The sequence below is a fragment of the Lytechinus pictus genome, unplaced genomic scaffold, assembly GCF_037042905.1.
Source record: "Lytechinus pictus isolate F3 Inbred unplaced genomic scaffold, Lp3.0 scaffold_177, whole genome shotgun sequence".
In the NCBI taxonomy this organism is placed as follows: Eukaryota; Metazoa; Echinodermata; class Echinoidea; order Temnopleuroida; family Toxopneustidae; genus Lytechinus; species Lytechinus pictus.
Window position 1 is genome coordinate 1 of NW_026974297.1, and position 22,174 is coordinate 22,174.

At 36.8% G+C, this 22,174-nt stretch overlaps 2 protein-coding genes across 2 annotated transcripts; one reads left to right on the forward strand and one right to left on the reverse strand.

Moving 5' to 3' along the window:
- Positions 1-5: 5 nt before the first annotated feature.
- Positions 6-12,435, forward strand: LOC129272794 (ABC transporter F family member 4-like; the record flags this gene model as incomplete). Its single annotated transcript, XM_064115522.1, has 7 exons — positions 6-33; positions 1,004-2,562; positions 3,248-3,294; positions 4,371-4,611; positions 6,542-6,703; positions 7,334-7,479; positions 8,518-12,435. Coding segments are annotated over 7 exons (2,430 nt in total), but the record flags the coding sequence as incomplete, so codon positions are not given.
- LOC135159219 (DENN domain-containing protein 10-like) lies at positions 11,596-22,000 on the reverse strand. Its single transcript, XM_064115530.1, has 7 exons — positions 21,892-22,000; positions 20,130-20,326; positions 18,661-18,889; positions 18,171-18,282; positions 16,286-16,494; positions 15,414-15,508; positions 11,596-15,073 (listed from the first exon to the last, which is right to left on the reverse strand). The coding sequence occupies exons 1-7, from the start codon at positions 21,929-21,931 to the stop codon at positions 14,906-14,908; spliced, it is 1,050 nt and encodes a 349-aa protein (XP_063971600.1). The 5' UTR covers positions 21,932-22,000; the 3' UTR covers positions 11,596-14,905.
- Between the last annotated feature and the right edge of the window lie 174 nt (positions 22,001-22,174).

Sequence of the window (22,174 nt, forward strand, 5' to 3'; positions counted from 1 at the left end):
ATGATGATGCGCTTGGAGGTCTCAGTGATGATGGTGAGTTAAAAAAAAGGGATAATCATTAGGCCTTGGATGAATATTGTTCCCTGTAAAGGTAAACAATTAAATAGTTTGACCAGTTGTACACATTTTTTAAACGAAGAAATATATTGATTATGAATATGGCCTTATTATATATCATTGGAAAGGTAATGATGGGATAATCATTTGGTCATTCAAAAAAACGAAAATAATACATAAGCTGGAAATCGCCAATTGAAAAGCGCTAAAATTCCTCCCCGAAATATGCCTCGCATCGGTCTCTGAATTGACTTGAATTTGATGACGTGTATGTCTGTACGAAAGACGTGATTGGCTCTCTCACGTTAAGCTCCACTTGCGTGCAAAACCTGTTGCGAGGGTACGTTTCCTCCACTATCACTGCATACTTTGATCACGAAACGAAAGAAAACACAGAAGTTTATCTAAATTTGGATTTTGAAATTTATGATTTTGAAGATGAAGAGATCGATGATGAAGTTTCTAGCTCTACTGAGCAACAAAGTGATGTGGATGAAGGTAAATTAAGGGAATATTACGCCGGTGATGAAGAGTCGGACAATTCAACTTGCATGCCGATTCGCTACCAACTCATGCAGCTGCTAGCTGCATCGCGGGTCAAATCCATGAAAAGTGATGGTTTGTTTACAATCACATGCGAGCTATGCATGTTGCGGATGATCTTTTACATCTAATTTTAATTTAAGATTCTGAGAATGAGGATCAGCTGGGAAGACAAAGTCTTATGAATTGTCATGTGGCATCAGAGGCACAAGAATTGACTTATCATCCATAAATCAAAAGAGAAGTTGGTCATTAAATATTGAAATACATGTAGTCCTGCCAATATATTTTGTCAATATAAAAGTTTAATGTTTTTGTTCAGTAGAAGTTAACCTGTTAGTGATATTCAAATCGTTGAAGATAATTAAATTTCATCATTATCAATTATGTTATTTCTTTCCAGACATCCTGTCTCAGTTCACCTCCAAGAACTCAAAGAAGCCACAACCATCTCAGTCCAAACCGTGGGAGCCACCTTCCACTAAACAGAGGCCGTCACCTTCACCATCACCTCGCTCTCTGACTAAATCGTCCAGCGATGCCTTCCCAAAAGCTCCTCCAAGAAACAGAGGTCTATCTGGAAGTGAGAGTCCAAAGTCCAGGAAGTCAGCAGGTTCACCAGATCCTATCAGGGCTCTCCTTGGAGATGACAATGGCACAAAGAAGAAGCCTCCTCCCAAGCCGAGTCCAAGACTACTTTCAGGGACCACAGACTCGTCTCCACGATCAGAGGATGACTCCCCTAGACCTCAACCAAGGCCAAGGAATAAAGGACCATCAGAGATTGACAAATTGCTCGGCATTGCTTCATCCCCAGAGCCAGAGAAAAGAAAGAAATCCTTGTTTGATGAGTATGATGAGAGCCAGGGACCTAAGGGTGGTTCTGGTAAGCAGCCACCTAAACCTAAGGACAGATCAAAATCTCCGCTGATGGACATGTCAGGGCAAAGAGGAAAGTCTTCTAAGACTAGAAGTGGATCTCCCGAAAGGAAATCGCCCAACCTTGATGACTTGTTAGGCATGAAGAACAAAAGCAAACAAGAGAGGACTTCACCAGAGCTGAAGCCGAAATCCAAGAGTAGGAGCGGCTCCCCAGAGAGACAAGCTAGTAAGGCAATTAATGATCGGCGGAAAAAGGATAATAAATCTCCCGATCTTGATGATTTGTTGGGTCTTACAGACAAGAAGAAATCAGAAAGGGTTTCAAGTAATTTGAAGCCCAAGATCAGGAGTGGATCACCTGATAGAAGGGGTGGGGGAGCAAATGATGATCAACGGAAAAGAGACAAGTCTCCAGATTTAGATGACCTTCTGGGATTAAGGAGCAAGAAGAATCGAAGTCCATCACCAGAAAGGAATCGTGGTAAGGAGCCTAGATCAGAGATAGATGATCTTCTAAGTGGTCCGTCCTCCAGATCAAAACCCAGGAAACAGAAAGGACTATTGGACTCCTCGTCGGATGAAGATGATGAAGTGTCCAAAGTGAACAACAGGTTAGGTTCCATGAACCTGAAGCAGAAAGGAGGGTCAAAATCAGCTTCTCCTAAACCGAAAAGCCTTCTGGACACCCTTGCAGATTCTGAAGAAGAGGATGTTAGCTCCAAACGTGGTAGAAGTAGAAGGTCACCGTCTCCTCAAGGCTTTCCACCAAAGCCAAAACCTAGAGTGCCGCAGGACAGAAAAGACACAAAAGTCAACGGAGAGACACCTCAAAAGTCAGACGACTCCAGAGTTAACTCTCGTAAGAACCGAATACCGGGTCTGAATTCGGATTCTGATGATGACAATAGTCGGGTCTGGTCCAACAAGAAAGGCAAGCAGAAGCAATCACTTCTGGATGTTTTAGATGATGAACCTGTAAGAAAGAAAGATAAAAAGAAAGCTAGAGGATTGCTTGATGATAGTGATGATGATAGCGACATGGAAGATCATCCTCCAAAGATGACAAATAGGCGACCTAAGGTTTGTTTTGATTGTATTCTTTGGCTAGAATCTCAGAAGATTATTTTTTACATTTCGTGGTTTATTGAAAGCGGAATTCTTGTGATTTTTTGATGAAGGAAAATGATGCAAACAATCAATATTTAACAGAAACAATTTTAATTTTAAAGGATATTGTTTATTTTGTCCAGGATTCAAAATCAAATTTATTTTTCCAGCTACCGATGTAATTATGATTGCAAACATTTTGGTGCCTGTCAGAGCTTTACAGATAAAGCGTTCATTTTCATATATAAGATATCTACAATATTGTATTACCATAACATTTAATGATTTTTTTTTGGTAAGCATAGACTCCACATATCGTGTGCAGAATGCACTGGTGCAGATATGTGGCTAACCTCAATTATTTGTTGATTTTTAGAAAAAGCCAATGTCTTCCATTTATTAAACATGTCTAAAATCTCAGGTAATGTCGAGGCATACGTATTGTCATTCCATCTGAAGGATTTTACTTTTGACAAGATAAATCCTGTTCAGAAATTATTTTCTAAATAAAAAGAAATAAACAATCTCAAGAATAAATATTTGATATATTGATATTGTTTGTAGCCAACAGATGGGATATTGACATTGCATCTTGTAATGTTGAGTTAGATGATTTTTACTTTCATCCTATCTTTTTATCTTTTCTTTGTTTATCCAGGAGGGTTATCAAAGTGATGGAGAATCAGAAAAAGAAAAGAAGAAAAAGTAAGTTGTGATACAATGTAGTTTATAGTTAAATACAGTGTAGGGAGTATTTAAGTGACTTGAATGCAGTATAGTGTTATTAGTTCCCCTTACTGTTTGGTCACAAGCATTGAACAATGTTCCTGTTTTGTCAGTAACCAGCGATATACTGAGGAAGCAAGATTGCCATGTTGCAAATTGTCCACGATGTCGCAAAGAGGGGCATGATATCTTTCACTATTCAGTGCTCGGCGATATTTCAATTTGCGATATTGGAAAAATATTGAATATTCGATAGTAGTTTTCTGATGATGGTGATGTATTGCGGGTAACACGATATGACCAAAATATTGTTGGTTATGTACGGAATGATATACGTATCTTTATATGTTATGTGGAAGTATACTTGTGTAGTGGTTCTGACCTCCTTCAATCAGAGGGTTGTGTGTTCAAATCCTACTCCAGGTGAAATTAAATATTAGTCAGCAAGAAACTTATCCAAATGTGCTGCACTCAACCCCTGTGAGGTGAATGGGTACCCAGTAGGATATATTCCATGAAAGTTTGACTGCCTATTCGGCAAATTAGCTACAGCCGGAATAATAATGATACCATGTATAAAGTGCATTTGAATACAAGAAATTTACCTTCCAAGTCGGGCAGCAATGTATAAAGTGTTCCCAGCCCATCAGGGAAATTTATTTTTACTTTTTTCCAGTCAGGGAAAAATCAGAATTTGATTTAAAAAAATACCCGGTACCTCAAACCAGGGGAAAATGCTTCAAATGAGGGGAAAATCAGGGAATATTTAAAGGCCCAAAAGTCCAAAGCATGGTAGTCAGTCAGACTCTGTTATATTTTGTTGCATATCAAAACAACATCCATTAAATGACTGGTTATGGTGGTAGTAATTAGTTTCACATTGTTTTTATACTGAAAATACATGTAATCCACTGCAAAGACTTAGAAAACATGCAAAACTGGGAATGGGTTTGAATAATTATCAGGAAATTTTTAAACTCCATCAGGGAAAAATCAGGGAATTTTGTTTTCTCGAAAAGTTGGGAACCCCGATTATATAACTTTCCTATTTTCAGACCAAAAGTTCACAAACCAACTCCTACCAGGCCCAAGTCAGCTGCAGTGGGCTCTCTCAACTCAAGCTTCAACTCCGGTGAGATAATGGCTACACTTGGCTCAGCGGGAGGGGTGCAGGATTCCTCTGCTATCAGACAGGCCATCTATGAACAATGGCGGGCAGAGAAAACAGAGAGACTGAAGAAGCAGAAGAAGGAAGCAAAGAAGAGGGAGGAGGAAGAGAAGGAGAAGAAAGTCAAGGTATCCTAGTGCATTTTTTTTTCACAAAGTGATGGAGGGGGGGGGGGCACATTCAGTCATAAAATAATAAAATATAGGAGACTAAAAACCAAATGGAAATATTAAAAATGGACTAAACAGTAAATGGCAAATGAATTCATCAAGGTTTAACATTTATTTTTTGCTACTGGTATTCTCACACTTCTTTGGTTGGATGTCCAAATTACTCACTGAAAAGATTTAATTCACTGACATGAAAAATCATTCATTATTACAGTAAAAAAAATGTCAACTGTTTTCTCATTTAGTGTAGTTAGTCAAATTTCCACTTTTTTATTTTATATATTTTATTGTGTCGAATTAAAATTTGGTCCGTTAATAATAAATCTGTCAAACAGTATAAACTAATTAGTGTCAGACCAAGTAGATGTAGGAAGAAATTGGTATAGCCTAGCTGGAAATTTAATAGACAAAATAGTAAATGTGTTTAATGGCAATTTGACAAAGGGTTAGAAGATTAAAGGTCAAGTCCATCCCAGAAAAATGTTAATTTGAATAAATACAGAAAAATCAAACCAGCATAACGCTGAAAATTTCATCAAAATCGGATGTAAAATAAGAAAGTTATGGCATTTTAAAGTTTCGCTTATTTTTCACAAAACAGTGATATGCACAACTCAGTGTCATGCGAATGAGTCGGTCGATGATGTCCATCACTCACTATTTCTTTTGTTTTTTATTATTTGAATTATACAATATATCATTTTTTACAGATTTGACAATAAGGACCAAGTTGCCTGAACCATATAGTATTAAACAATGCTAATTCCACATGTTCAGGGAGGAATTAATCGTTGTTTCACTTGATAATGAGGAGAAAATTAGAATATTTCATATAATAAAATACAAAAGAAATAGTGAGTGGATGACGTCATCAGTCTCCTCATTTGCATACCGACCAGGATGTGCATATAACTGTTTTGTGAAATTAAGCGAAACTTTAAAATGTCATAACTTTCTTATTTTACATCCGATTTTGATGAAATTTTCAGTGTTATGCTCGTTGGATTTTTCTCTTTTTATTAAAATCAACTTTTTGTTGGGGTGGACTTGACCTTTAAGTAATTTTAGTCAAACTAGGATTTGACCATGTAGGATAAGAAGCCCAATCAGATAGTAAGGGTAGTAGGTGGATGAAGACCAAGTGGCAATTAAACCAAAGGCATGAGATGAAATATTATACAAATATACAATGACACTCGAGGATCTGGCTAAAACTACTCGCATCGAAGGAACATCATATAGTACTATTCTCCCGAGGGCCATCGGCCCGAGGGAGAATAGTACTATGTGATGTTCCCGAGTGCAAATAGTTTTAGCCAGTTCCGAGAATGGGTCATTGTATATTTGTTTTATATCCCTTCCACTCATATATATTCTTCGTTGATACCCGACTTTTACAGCAAAACGATTTTTAATAAGTCGATGATGGAACAATCGTTGAGAAGTTGAGAAAACAATAAGCCTTGCCGTATTGATCGTCTGTTCAGCGAGCGCACCTGGTTAGTGCAGCTCGCCGAAAGTTCCCCGTGGCATGCAGTAGAGAGTACCGTTGGGCTGAGCAGCGCTCTGCTCGCATAGCGCCGCACAGCACGCGAATCGAGTAGGGGGCGGGGTCAAAAAACGTATAGTTCACTTTTTCCCTAGGGAAAAAATGGACTATGCGTGACGTCAGCAAAGAAAATGAACTATTTCATGGCAAACGTTTTTCGTAGTAAAACTATTCTTTTTCTCCTTGTGTACACTCTAAATACAACAATCTTAAGTAAGGGATATAAAAAAATATAGTGAATGTATCAGAAGTCCTCTCTGAATAATCTGAAAATTATTACGTTGTTTGTATGCTATAATTCTTTTTTTCATAATTGAACCATTCTTGTGTCATTAACAGGAAGCCGAAGAGAAGAAGTTTGAAAACATGGCTTCTTTCAAGGCTTGGCAGGATTCCAAGAAATCCGTGTTGTCAGACCAACGCAAGAAAGAGCTCAAGAAACAAGAGGGAGAACGGCGCAAGAAGGAAGAAGAAGAATCCAAGAAGTATGACGCGAATAAGGTAATTTGACTAAAACTTATCATTGTACTCTTGCACCCACCTTGCTACAACCACTATAAACAGTGCCATCTCCAGTCCTAATCTACCTCATATGAACCCTGCTTCCCTATCCAGCATGTAGCATTTTGATATGTATACTCACTACAATGAAAAAGAACATGAGCGAGGTCTTAAAAATTTGTGAACAGCAGTTCTGTCCCTAAGTTTCGGAGCTGACAAAAACTTGCAAATACATGTATGTTTGATTCCAGGACTAAACTGCTGTTTTGATTCACCATTTTCGACAAAGACTTCTTAATCGTTCTTTGTCATGAAGGGCATATATGACTATGCTTTTTCTATGTCCTTGAATCTGTCATACGTCATGGAACGAAAACTCCATGTTAGTGTGAGTAATATTCGAGTGACATTCCCATTATACCAAATGGTAAATGGGCTGAATGGCAATTTCGCGTAGTTAGTACTTGGTAGACAAACTGGTTGGAGATGTAGTAAGATTAGACCATGTGAGATCATGAGCCCTAACGGAAAGTTGACAAGTTGGCTGTTGACGGAGTGACAATGTACCGTAAATGAGAAGAAACTCATCCACCCACGTTTGAATTAAATTTCTATTTGCTCCCATTGCAGGCCTTTGAGATGTGGAAGGCTGATAAAGATGAGGTTCTCATCGACAAACATCGGAAGGAAAAGAAAAAGCAGAAGAACCTGGAAGAAACCAAAATCTATGAGAAGGAGAACAAAGAAAAAGATGCCAATAGCGCTTACAAGAAATGGTAAGAATCATATATTATTTTTTCTTAGGCTATTTTAAACAAAATCAGAAAGAGGAATAATATTTTGGACCCCCTCACTTTTTTAGTGTCTAAAATCGGCAATGCATGCTATCTTCCTGATAGAAGGTTGTGACAGAGCCTGCTGTGCAATCTCGAAAATATAAGTTACATCACGATCAACTGCGTGGAGCTTTTGCCTGCTGCTGCTGCAAAAAAAAAAAACATAGCAAATGGCGATGTTCATGGGAGACATCAAAGATATCCAATCTCACTTCCATAGTTTAATTTCATTGATGTTAAGGTGTAAATTTGAATGTCAATATTGGGAAAAGCTCATTTGTTAGCATGAATTTTGGTGCTGTCACTTGTTAGGTGAAACTCCATACTGGAATCACATCAGACACATTCTGTTTTTCCATGTGTATTGAACTTCAAGAATCATTAATATTATTTTATTTGGCATGTTGCACATGCATCAATAAAAACATAAATTTCAATGTATTTCAGTTTGATATCGGTGTACAAGTTGGTAAGCTTGAATACTTTCCGGTTACTTCCCTTGAGTTTAATTGGTACATATTTTTTTTTCCAATTGTCTCATGGGGATGCATAATATTTTCTCAAAGGCTTTTTGCAAGGTCTTCTCAGGGTTTGCATGTCTCTGGGCCACAGTATTAAATTTAACTTTTGGTCTACAGGCAAACAATTGGGTTTTTAAATTTGAATTGGCTACTTTTCACAACTTACTGCCTAAATCTGCAACAATGGATAAGCTTTAACATTGCAATGAATGGGGATTTTCGAGGGCTCATTTTTTTTGCGTTTCCAGGGCTCTTTCGAGCATTTTAGGGGAGAAAATTGCCCTCAACCCCCATGTATTTTTTTTCCCCTGCTGGCCTATAAATAACCAATTATTACTCTCTCTTTTTATGTCATGTTTAAACAGGAATATTATTTATTTGTTAACATTGTACGATGTGTCTGTTTTTTATGGTTAAATAAATAAAGATCAATAAGTTACATCTCCTCCCCCTACAGGAAATCCGTCAAGGACGACAAGCTGCACGATGCCGAGAAGAAGAAAAGACGAGATGAGCAGCTGAAGCGGGAGATGGAGGAACGGGAGAGGAGAGAGAAGGAGAAAGATAGCCACATTGCCTATGATGAATGGGAGGAGAAACTCCAGAGAAGGAAAGAGAGAGAAAGGAGGAGACTACAAAACACTCAGCCTATCTCAACAACTCCATTTAGACCTAGTGGGAAGACTATCCCTTTCAGAAGATGAAATAAGTATTTAGTTGCTTGTAAAAAAAAGATATATCAGAAAGAACTCAATGTATTTTTATGCCTCTGCTCGAAGGCATAATGTTTTTGGATAGCCTGTTACCCCATTTCATTCTCACGTTAGAAACTAAAGAACTCTTTAGCGAATCTGCTTGGCCCAAGTATGCATTTAGGAGTGTTGATGAGCTGCTACGTTTTGCGGGTATCAAGGTCAAAGTTTAATGAGGTCATGATATGCCTAAAATTAGAATGTTCTCGCGATAACTAGAAAACCATTATAGGGTTCAACTTCAACCTTGGTTATGGTTGCTTTTAACAATGATCTGAATAGACTTTGCAGTCACAAGGTCAAAGGTCACAGATGTCATATACCTGAAAAGATAGGTCAATACTTTTATCGTTTCTGTTGCAGGGACAAGAAGTGTCAGATAGGTGTAGTGAGATAAAGTCAGGAAGGTTATTATCAGTCGGAGCTCAATATATATAGATGAAGAAATGATGAACCAGGCTGTGGAATATCTAAAAATAAGTTTCAGTTTTTAGTCTTAATTTCCATCATTTATGTAGGGAGATTGTTCGATAAGAAAGAAAGATAAGAAACAGGTGATATTTGAAATAGATTGAATAGTGAAGACGATAGACAGAACCATTGTTTTAGGAACAGAAAACTTAGATTTGGAAGAGATGTAGACAGATACAGGGTGGTACATAACTTTTTAGAAGCACTTGCCCGGTCAGGCAAGTAACTTTTTAGATAGGTGGAATATACTTCCCCAAAAAATCTATTTCACTTGCCCGAAAAATCCTTGAAAAAAAAGTTTAACCTTGTCAATAGAATATAAACTATTGACCCTTTTCTCTCTTTTGACATGAATTGATCTATCTTGTTATTTCATTTCTTTTTCCAGAGTGATTTTATCTTGCCTGCCATGACCAAAATTAGGGTCAACATCATATCAACCCTAATTTTGGTCATTCTACTATGAGAATTTGGCTTACCCTATTTGGGCAAGTAGTTTTGGTCTTTACTTCAAAACACTTGCCTGACTCTAACTTTTACTTGCCCTGGGCAATCGGGTGAGTGCTTATGTAGCACCCTGCGATATTAAGATTAAGATAGGTAGGTCAATTTTAACCTTTTCTGTGTATAGATTTGTAACCGTCCTTGAGCAATATGTACTTATTCAGGATAATTATTGTTGGATTTATGTGGAACTATATATGTGTACTGAATGTGAATTGCCACTTACTACCTGACCTGTGCTCTGTGAGATCAATTTATGTAGTGCAATACTCTGTACAAAATTACTTTCTCTGTAGTATTCAGATTTTCTAATGTTTTCAAGGTGTAAATAGATTTATCCTATTTAATTGTGTATTTAATTGAGAGTGAAATTGGTATAGGCCAGTTGGTTCCAGTGTATTCATGAGTTGTCATGCTTACAAGATTTAAATGCTTTGTGTAGTGGAGAACAGACTTCATTTGTCACCCTGAAAACTTTCCCCTCTTATTCAAATAGATTCATTTTGAACCCGTTGTTTTTCAGTGAGCTGACCTTGGGTCTTTTCATATTTCTGTGAGGTGTTTACAGACAATTTTAGTATAGATTTGTAAGTTCCAAATTTATTGAAATTTGTTTAAATTACTTTGATTTCATGTTGTCCAGGTACACATAAAGCAGTTCAAACATTCACATATCATATGTATACAATTCAGCTTTGAAAGCTGTATGGCCAGGTTCCATGACATTTGCTCCGGCGCCAAATGCTCTGATGGAAAATCTGCGTGTTAAGTCAAACCTAAAATCCAACCTCCAAACTGGATAAACCCTAATCATTATCTTTATTTTTTATTATCCTGAACCAAAAATTTTATTACAACCCTGAAACTAACACTATATGTATGCCCTTGATATTAAGACTGCAGCAAATGTCGCTGGAGCATATGTCATGTGACCGTATAGCCCATTCAGATTTGAACAGAAATAGTCATACATGATTGTCTGTAGATTGATGAAAGCACTCTTCATCTTTCATATTGCAGGGGTGTGAGAGTTCAGATTTCTAGCCGATTTCAGATTGATTTTGTTTTGATTTTCAGCTTATTTGGCTTTTTCCTCTACAAAAAAGTATGGGAGCTCTTTTTATTTCAGACTTTTTCAACATATCAGCTTTTGTCAAATCTCTTTATTTGTGACCACTTACGCCCCTGATATCGTCTCCATTTTCACCAACCCTAAAAAGGATTTAAAAGGAACGTGTCATATATAGCTTAATGGCTGATTGATCATACATAATTACGAAATGAATGCAATCAATCGTAGAAGTCGCCCTTCCTATCAATAAACGCTTTATAGTTACAGGTTAAGCTTCATGGCCAATGGCCAAGGTGGCCATAAAGCTGTTTGTAGGTTACTTCAGAAGACTGATGGTCCTTTCTTGTGGAAAATGATACACATCATATTTCCATTGGTGTTGATATAGTTCTGAAGAAGGGTCACCAGTCGTAAAGTCGCTTGTAACTTATGAGCAGCTTTATGAAACACCCCCCCCCCCCAGGTTAAGGTTTATGGCCCAGGTTTAGCTTAGGTTTTGTTGCTATTTTGGAGGGCTTAATGTTTGTGCTAAATCTTTGTGATGGGAATTATTTTTTTTATATCATTGACATAGTACAATATCTAACTGCTAGAGGCTGAAATTTTGAGATGATAGACATTTGACAGTGTAGTGCAAACATTTTTTTTCATTGTTTTTTACCTCTTGGGATGCCTGTGAGAACAGTGATGATATCAAGAATACAAGACATAAACACTTGACATTTATTAAGAATGGTGGAATTCATATGAAATTTATATTTATTTACAGAATATATAAATTCTTTTGTACATTGTGAAAACACAGACATATCACTCTTTTTTTTTTAACTAAATAATCTACATTGGAATATTCATGATATAGTCATTAATCTTATTGCGAAGCATGTATCTCAAAACAAAATTCGATAACCAATATTGTGCCAAATGAATGGCAGATAAGAATTCTTAAGAACATACATGATATTGCGTTCCTTTCATTAATATATTGTATCGGTACTTGAGTAAAATAAAGTTATCTATTTGCTACATGTATTAGCTATAAATGAATTTGTCTATTATATAAACTATGAAGGAGATATCACCTTTTCCAATTTTATTGTCTGAAATGGGACAGATTATCAAGTCTGCATAAAGTCATAAAATAAAATTTGAATTCCCTGTCATATTGTTCTGTGCAAGCCTTGTGGCCGGGTTGTGGGCAATCACCCGCAACAAAATTCAAAACTTTTCTACGTGCAAATCAGACTTGCGTGCACTTCTGCAGGTAACTGTGTGAGAAACGTGCGAAACTGTCAATGCCGGCGACCTGTGGGTAGCAATAACGGTCACATGCAAGGCTTGCATGGAACGATATGACAGAGCCTTAAAAGAATTAAAAGAATTTTCAGACTAAATGCAAAACATGCATTATTTACCAGTTTTAAGTTGATATTTAGGTTTGCCTGAGTAAGCCTGACTCTCCCTTTTTACTGTAATCCAAACTCTCACTTTGAATGTATACAATCCTGTATGATTTGAACAAATTGCTAATAGTCTGGTACTCAATAAATCTTAATGAATTAATTAATGAATTAATTTGTCTCGCTCAGAAATTCTCTGTACAATAGAAGCCTTCATGTTCATTCAACCACTCTTTAGGACACAAGGGCAAATTTCACATTGGCCCTTATCCTGAAATCTGGTTTAATAAGGGCCATGGTCTAACTCTGCTCAAATTATGCTACAATGGGGAAGAAAACTAATTCAGTTATTATTCATACACATTTATGACTGACCAGAGTTTGGGATGAGATGATTTTCTGTCACAGTTGGCTCTCCATAGTTAAACCACAACTTTAGAACAAAGTTTGAATGAAACCAGAGTTCAGAATACGGGCCAACTGAGTTTTATCACTAACAAAATTACAGACATAACTGATTCTAATAAGCAAAAGCAAAATGCTAAGATGGAAATACGATTTTCTTGGAGTTTTTTACAGCATATCCTCTCGTGTGAAAAGAGCATTCCAAAACAAGGACATCACTATTGCTTTCAAAAGCCCTAACACCTTTAGAAGCAGGATGGTCCATCCATAAGGCCAAGTTCCAAAAGAAGAAAGGTCGGGTAGTGTTAAGAAGATCACCTGCACAGATTGTGCCAATTGTTAGGTTGGAGAAACACACAGAACTCTGAATGAACGACTGAAGGAACACAAAGCCCTCAGATTGAACAATCCATCCCATTCAGCTGTAGGAGAATACGCCCTTAACACAGGCCACATTGTACAACGCCTACTTAGCTTGTTGTACGCGAGCAAATGGGAGGCTGAATGTCAAACATTCGTACCGTTGCACAAAAGACGTACCATCCAAAATGTACCGTTGCACGGCTTTAGGAGGTGACGTCACAATACGATTTAATTCATCGCGCTCGGTAAAAATGAACAATACGCGTATAAGCCAGCTGGCTAAATGCGCAAGGCTGCCCAAGGTCATGTGCGCTTGTGGGATTTTGCTTTCTGCTTTCGGTATTTTTGCTCCCTTTTCATAGATTACTAAAGGGATAAACTCTTTGTTTTTTCATAGTTTCGCTAAATTCCGAGGCGTTGTACAACACAAATAGCGAATATTCTTATTCGTGCAATGGTGCGAGATTTCGCATTCGGTGAAAGAAAGAAACGCTCTATTCACGCCTCGTTGAATAGAGCATCTTTCTTTCACCTCATGCGAAATCTCGCACCATCGCACTCATGCCTATTCGCTATTTGTATAATATTGGATGGGATGATGCCCTAATTATTGACTTTGAACTTCTGAAACTTAACATTATCTTATGTGATCATCCCAACCAATGAAAGTTTTCTGCATCTTTCTTGGAGTTGTGCATGATTTTTTTTATAATGTGTAACTTGGGAACTATGGGCTAGGATATTTTCATCAGAAAATTCTTTCCTTTTGAACATCAGAAAATATATTGCTCTATATCGGGGACTAGTGAATACTGTAAATCGTATAGATCTTTCCTGAAAAATGTAATTTTGGTTTGTTTTTCATATAAATGAGCAGAGTAGCTAGCATGTACTTACAACAAAAGGCCTGACATGAAAACAAACAGCAATATCATAAGTTATTTTTTCGAAAAGGAAACCAGTAAAGTTCTTTGAACAAAGGAGACACATGATCATATTTTCTGGCCATTGAAGTGATACGAGCTGCACGATTCTGAATCTGTTGCAGTCTGTATGTCTGAAAGTTTAATATTAGACAAAGGAGAATTACCATTAGCAATAGTTGTCCTTAACCTACATCACAATGCCATTCAATGAACTTTGTATGATCACCTCTCCTCTTCTTTTTTTCTTACTTAATAAAAAATCTTTCCATGCGCTCTATCCAAAGATCATGACTGGTCCTTTTCACTTAAAAATAAATGTCATTTCAGTATGTTACACATAAAATTGCCATCAAATATACTTGTAATAACATAAAAAAGGAAGTACATTTTCTTAAACCTGACCACTACAATTGACATGGAGTTTGGAAATGGTCGGAGCAATTTCACCGGATAAGAAAATGCAAAGATTGTCAAATTTGGTCTTTAGAAGTATAACATGTTTCTGTGGCCCAAAAAGATAAAGACGAAAGTTTAATCATTGAGTAGCAAAGTCACATGTACCATTGTTATACTTCTATGCAACTGGGACCAGGATCTGCAATCATTGGAACTATGACCAGGATCTACAATCATATAAACTTATTTGCAACTAGGATCGGGATCTACAATCATAGTAAACTATGACCAGGGTCTACAATAAAAAACTTCTTTGCAACTGGGACCAGGATCTATAATCATATCAACTTCTTTGCAACTGGGACCAGGCTCTATAATCAAATCAACTTCTTTGCAAGTGAGACCAGGATCTACAATCATAGTCAAATAGGACCAAGATCTACAAATGAAGTAACTTCTATGCAACTGATTGCTGTTCATTATTTCCACGGAAGTTACCAGAGGATGGCAAAGTTACAATTACAGCAAATTCTATGCAACTTGGACCAGGATCTGATCATATCTGGACTAGCCCTTCTGCAGCTGCTATACCAAAGAGGAAGCCTTCCGTCGCCGGGGGTAGCTTCCTCTCCTTCAGTCTCTCTAGCGTGATTTTAGGATTGTCTTCATTCTCTGACAGAGATTTTAAGTTGTTGAGTAGCTCACCAGTCTTTTTTGAAATTTCCTAAGAAGAAAAAGAAAAGGAATAAAAAGATGAAATTATATTTTGTAGTTAGCACAGCATTGCAGATGTGTGTCAAGACATCTATGGGGGAAACTCAGTGTACTAGCAAGAAATTCTTCAGCAATGCCTACTTAGCCTCTGGCAACTGTCTGGGGGGGGGGGAATTTCCACAGGCATTACATGTTTGATGGTCATTAATCTTCTTACACTATTAAAGGGTGATTTATATCTGAATGGCATAAAATTCCCCATATAATCTGCCTTTAACCCTTTGTGAAAAGACCCCTCTTTGTTTTCTTTCATATGAAATTAGCTTTAGGAGAGAGTCTTAGAAGCTTACCTTGATGACTTGAAGGTTTGTCATGGAGTCATCACCAGCACACCTGACCATTAGCTGGGCAATGTCTTTGTGTATTCTACTCATGGTGAACATATCTACAGAAAGAGATAATAGAAGGTCAATTGATAATTCAATGGTATACGGCTTGTATTTATTTTAGTCTACCTACAGATGGTCTAAAGGTTTGTATAATGATATCAATGGTTTAGTTAAACCTGGGTTACTTAGATCACACTATTATGGAATGCCAGTTGTCAACTTATTCACCAATTAAAATTATTCTTATCCTGCTGCAAAAAGTTGTCAAAAAAATTAGATTGAGATAAAATTGAGATGTGAAATGGGAAGAAAATGAAAATACAAAAATATTAATTTTAATGAATGATACATTATAATTGCCATAAATATGAAATAACTATTATAAAGCCCAGCATTCCATAAAAATGTGGTTTAAAATTCTAGATTGTGCTACAACTAGGTTTAATTACCAGAATATCACCAGATGCATCTTACACCATAATGGCTAAATCTAGCTTTTCTACAATCAATTTGCCCTAATTACCTCATGGTCCTACCATTAATCTAATTACTTGGGTCCAGATGGTCTAAATTTCACCTTTTTACTACTTTTTCACACTTTGTCTTCAGAATTGAATCTGCCACGAGAAAAGCTCAAGTATTAAAGATATATATTACAGTAATGTCACTAGTTCTTCAGTAATGCTCCAAAGTTGTTTTGTAAATCAAATGTACATTTTTCTTCAGATTGGAATGAATTTAATGAAATCAACAGATTTCCATAACAACAATAATGACATTCCTTACATTCAGAAAATTTGTATAATTTGCAATGTTCATTTGTATGTATGTACCTTTGGCATGAGTTGCTACTGTTATTTCATCAGTTGATAGATTCACAAATAAGTCGTATAATTCAGTGTTGTTCTCCACAACTGCGTCTACAAAGCCGGCAACATAGGCAGGCCCCGTCCTTAAATCCTCCAATTCATCCTCTTCCATGTGTACGTACGGATGGAGAATGGACCAGTTCTGCCGATGCCATACTAAACATGGCAATGCCCTGCAAGAAAACAGATATCACAAAATGATCATTTTAATAATGTAGAGGTATTATGATCAGTAGCTATGTCTGGGTTCAAACCCTACCACAGTACTCGTCACGTAAGCAGAAAGCAGTTAATAATAACATGCATAAAATTCACATTGTTGTAGTTTGTAGCTGGAATTCGTGGAATATGAAAGCAAATAAGTTCACTGACCTCAAAATGACCTTGACTTTGAAATACATTAAGAATGATAATAGTCAGTTCTTTTATAGCGCATAACACATTATGAGTGACGTCTCTATGCGCTTCCAAAGCCATTATTCATTTCAAATAACAACTCCATAATTTGATCAATTCAAATACACTATAGCAGTGAAAGATGGTGGTTAAAATAAAGCAGAGATCCAATTACCATTTATTATTCTAGCATCTCTTTCAAGTCATATAACTCTGTCTAGTCTTTCAGAATAATAACATAACTGGGAAGTCAGGGGTTCAAACCATGAAAAGTTAAACGAGAAATATTGGTAAATAACAATATCTATGGGTCATTCATTACTAAGAGAGCCCAATACTACCTTTTAAATGAGGGTGAAAAGCCATTTTACAGCCCCAAAGCACTAATAAAAATAGCCCTAAAAATACAAAATAATTTTTGGGCTGTGTGAAAATCTTGTTTACATGGTATATTTCTTATATTCACTGTGCTCTTTTATGTGGGGCGTCGTGGTCTAGTGGTTACGATTCTCGTGTTTCAATCTGAAGGATGGGGTTCGAATCCAAGCCATGGCGTGTTTTCCTTCAGCAAGAAATTCACCTACATTGTGCTGCATTCAACCCAGGTGAGGTAAATGGGTATCAACAGGAGGTGATTCCTCAAAAAGCTGTGCGCACCAGAATTGGTAGACTAGCTTAGCTGGGGTAATATCGGAGCGTCTTGAGCACCTAGCAAGGTGGATACATGCACTTTACAAATCCTATATTAGTTATTATTATTATCAAGCAACAATGGTGAACTGTTTCAGTTAATAATCTCAGATAGTTATGAATGATATGAGTTAACACATGAGCTGATAAATTGAACCTGAAATTTGTGTCCAAATTGGCTATTGTATTACTCTCAACCAGAGTTTGAATTAAACCAGAGTTCTGAATATGGGATCTGAATGTAAAACCACTTTTGGTGTGGTCATACATCAATAACACGTAATTAAAGGTAAATGCTAGTTTTGGTAACGATATCAAAATGAGTTCGTACAGAATCCAATGAAATGACCACCAAAGTGTCTGTTTGTATAAATAAAACGCATGTGTCAAAGGATTCTGGAAGAAATTGTGTAATTGCTGAGAAATCAGCAAATAAGCACAGGATTCGGGTAGAGCGTCGGGCCCGACGCTCAAAGCAATAATTATACACTGTCCCACGTGCGCTTATCTGTGTTGGGGAAGTTCAGTCTGAACATTATTCAGCGTAGATTTCAAGATTTCACAAAGTTCAGTTTATGTAACTGTACCAGATCTAGATCCTCGATGATATACTGACAATTAAGCCTGGTTTTACAGACTTTCTCATGAAATCAGTGTTTACTGCAACTACTGGAATTTCTCTTTAAATGCATTTTGTGTTTGACAGCATGAAAAGATTTACAATTCCTCTTTCCATTGAAATTAAAGGTAGTTGAAAACTCACCTTATGAATTTAATGACCTCTTCTATTCTGGAATGATATACTACAATCTTCTTTTTTAACAGTAGAGCTGTGTAAATGAGGATGCTTTCCAGACCAAATGAGTTGATAACATCTAAAAAAAAAAGAAGATATTTTCTTTGAATTATATGTACTATAAGGAACATATTCATACCAAAAATTTTGCAGACACATTTTCTTCACGAAAATCGAGGACAATGGATAACATATATATGATATATTTATCTTTATACACGTAGTAGATTCATTGCCTAGGTCAAATGTTTTTTGTTAATACTAGAATATGCAAAACATGTGTTATTTACTTATTCTAAATCGAATTTCATGTAAGTAACAGATTTCAGAAATCTTAACCAGTTGAATGCAATTTTAGTAGACCTTAGCCCAAGTTTGATGCTGAGACTTTGACAATGAAAAGACGAGTTGGCTAGGAGACCATAACTCACTGATCATAAATGCAAAGATCACATACCGATTACGCATCCTGCTGCGTAAGCCTTCTTTGCATCAAAGTCTTGGGCGACAAAAGTTCCATTGTTTTCACTTGGGCAAGTGCCTTTGGTGATGACGGACAAGTAGCCCTTGAGGATCGTGGCAGCATTCCCTGTTGTATTGTATACTCTACATAGGATCTCACTCAAGGTTTGGTATTTTTCAGGATTGAAATCTTTGGCAAGTAATATGAAGGAAAAGTGTTTGACCTGTATGAAGAAAAATTGGCAATCTGAATCAAATACATAAAGTAGAGTACATGTACATGTATATTTTCATTTCCTTCTATCCAAAATTAAATGATGGTATCCATTCATTAAAGCTACAATTCAGACTTTGAATATCAATATCTTTTGGGCGAGAACACTTTTCTACAGGACACATTCCTTTATTTCTGCACAAAAGAGAAAAATACAAGAAACATCAAACTTTCCATTCTCAATAAGCTAATCAAAGCTGAGGTGAACGATGTGTTTTATAATTGTAATATCTCCCCTGGGAGGCCTGCAATCTCCCAAGAGGGGCATTTATCCCAATGAACAGGGCATCAATGGCCATGACCCTTAGTGACCTTGGATTATTGAATTTTATATTCAAAAGCTAAATATAAAAACAAAGAAAATTATATGTACTTAAAAGTCAGCACCACTGCTGTTAAATCGCATCATGCAGACAAGACTGCCACTGACTTTCCACTTGTTGAATAGCAATGTTTCTTATCTCAATCTAATAAACAACTCAGCAATATTCAAATATTGTTCATTGATCACACATGCATGCTACAAAGTTTGGTATTGAGCAATGGGTCAACCAATTAGTTTAAAGTGGGCAATGTCATAGCTTTCCCAATTGACAATTAACAATAAATTAACAATATACAAGGAGTGTCATCTGGGGCCCGTTTCATAAAGGATTTGCAACTGTTGTGACTTTGTCATTATGGCAACTACCATGGTGACCTTGATTATGATTGGCTGCTGAGCCTTGTTACCATGGTAGTTGCCAAAGTTACAACAGTTGCAAGTCCTTTATGAAACAGGCCCCTGGGCTCTGTCTTACAAATAGTTGTGATTGATTGGGTCAATCTCAACTATAAGGAAATCCATCAATGTCATAATTTTATTCTACAGGGAAATTGCAAAATGTCCTTAAACAAATTAAGAGAATCACACTGAATTTTAAAGAAAATTATGAATGTATGAAACTATGAATACTTTGTATCTAGAAGATATTGTAAACAAACATTCAATTTAGATGTTGATGTCGCTGGTTTTTTCGGATCAATCGCAACTCTTTGTAAAAGACGGGGCCCTGGTCTATGCAGCGGTATCTTCATTACAGGAAGACATCACAGACTGGTAAACCAGACAAGCCCACATAACATCTTCTTTTACAAAATTATTCAGTTTTAAAATCTAAATGAAAGAAGGAAAGGTCTGTTTTCATTACCTTTTTGAGGGCAGATACATTTTCTACTGGCACGGTCATGATGTAAAACCACTCCCTTTGATACTGACCATACACAAAGGGAACAATGATGGCCCCATCTTGGGAAAGGCAACACTTCCTCATCAGCAACTTCTTCTTGTTACTGGAGATGGAGGGATACGACCAGGTCCACAGGACATCTCCATTGTTGTCTTTTTCTGCAAAAAATAAATGCAAAAAGAGGCTATATATCAGATATTCTTTTTCTTGGAAGGAACCAGATCTATGGACTATTGCTTTTTCTTGACTGTACGCTGTTGAAATGTCTGCTTCTGGCATTTCTTGATAATACATACGTAACTTCAAATTTTTTTAAACAATAACCTCTATGACTTGTGACCCCAAATGTGATAAGATCTTCATCATCATCTGTACAGTGAGATTTACAGCAATTCTCTGACTCCCAAACTCTTGGAATATTTCTGGTTTTCCATTCTGAGCCATCCAATATAATATAAATATTCATGCTGTTTGACCTGCGACCCTCGCGCATGTGCATGCTATGTTTTGAAATCGGCTGTGAATAGTACGTGTGAGGAATTAGATACTGGCCAAAAATCACCAATTTTGAGGATAACCGGAGGATGGATGGGTTCATTTCATCTCGCGTGCGAAGGAATATCATATGCACGCAACACATGCAAATATATCATGGGCATTTGCCCAAATAAAATATAATTACACTCAAGTTAGGATTCCACATTGTGCTATGACACTTACCGAACCATTTAGATCCTTTGGTGACTTCTCTTTGAAGTTTGCTTTTAAAATAATGTATTTTTTCTTGATCTTCAGTGAAGATTTCACGGAGATGCCCATCGGTCAGCGACGAAATCAATTTTTGGCCTAAAGAGGGCACGCGATTTATATTCATATCAAAGACACGACAAGGGAAAGACTAGGCACCTAAACTATTTTACACGCAAATCGACGCAAGGCATTACGCGAAGTCCGTGAAGTGTCCAATCTTTTCATTGTATAGACTTTGGTAGACCTTAATATTGACGTTCGTTAAAGCTTGTACTGCTTGTTTCGTTCCAGGTACGTAGATTTTTTCAATTTTTTTTATTAGTCATCGTTTTAAATTATTTGAAAAAGTGTTATCGCCAACAATAATCTTGAATTATGTTTTTGAAGGTATTTCATTTATTGGTGCCCATAATTAGTCAAGTAATCATAAGAATTGCGTATTCGACAATAAATTTAGAAACAGTTTATTACTGAGGAGCTGAATCAAGGATGTGAAATTTATTAGCGCCACCAACGGGCTACCTTGTTTTTCCGTAGAAGAGACATGCGAAATCACTTTCCAGGCCGAGGTAAGCAAATTTGCTCTTTTTTGTACGATTTTTCTTTCCAAATTAAATTTCAAAATTATGATTGTATTGCTACATACTGCCTGGAAAGAGCCCCGGTGAGTAGCGAGGAGTTTCAATTTCGGCAAATATTACTTCTGCAATGAAGCGATGTTTGCCAACTACTTAGAAATCCAAGTGAAGTGGAGCCTGCACGAACATCACTTGAAGTTGAGGTAGGGTGAACTTTACCCTAAACATGACAAATAAGAGAATGTATGGGACTGTGTTCTCACACTCACAGACTCACTTTCTACCAACTCGTATTATACTGACATCGTACCGGTACTATATAATTTCATTTCTTGCAAGAAAATGCCTCGCATGTAATATCATATGAATACAGGCATTATCTAGTATATTCTTACCTATTAATCCTGCCGCAGACAAGGAAATAAGGGCAGCCATTCTCACTATACAAATTTAATGCCAAAGCCACAGCCCTACGCCCATTGATTTATTTCTACGTTGTACTTGTACGTACGTACGTACGTGTACGTACCGGTACGAGTATCGGAGTAACGAGGTACTATACTGTACGTACCACTAAACTAGGTAGGTGGAGGCGTGGCCGTTTAGGGGTACCTTTTTTTATAGGGTCTACATATTTTTCTAATATCACATTCTATCTTTATTTCGTGTAATTTCCAA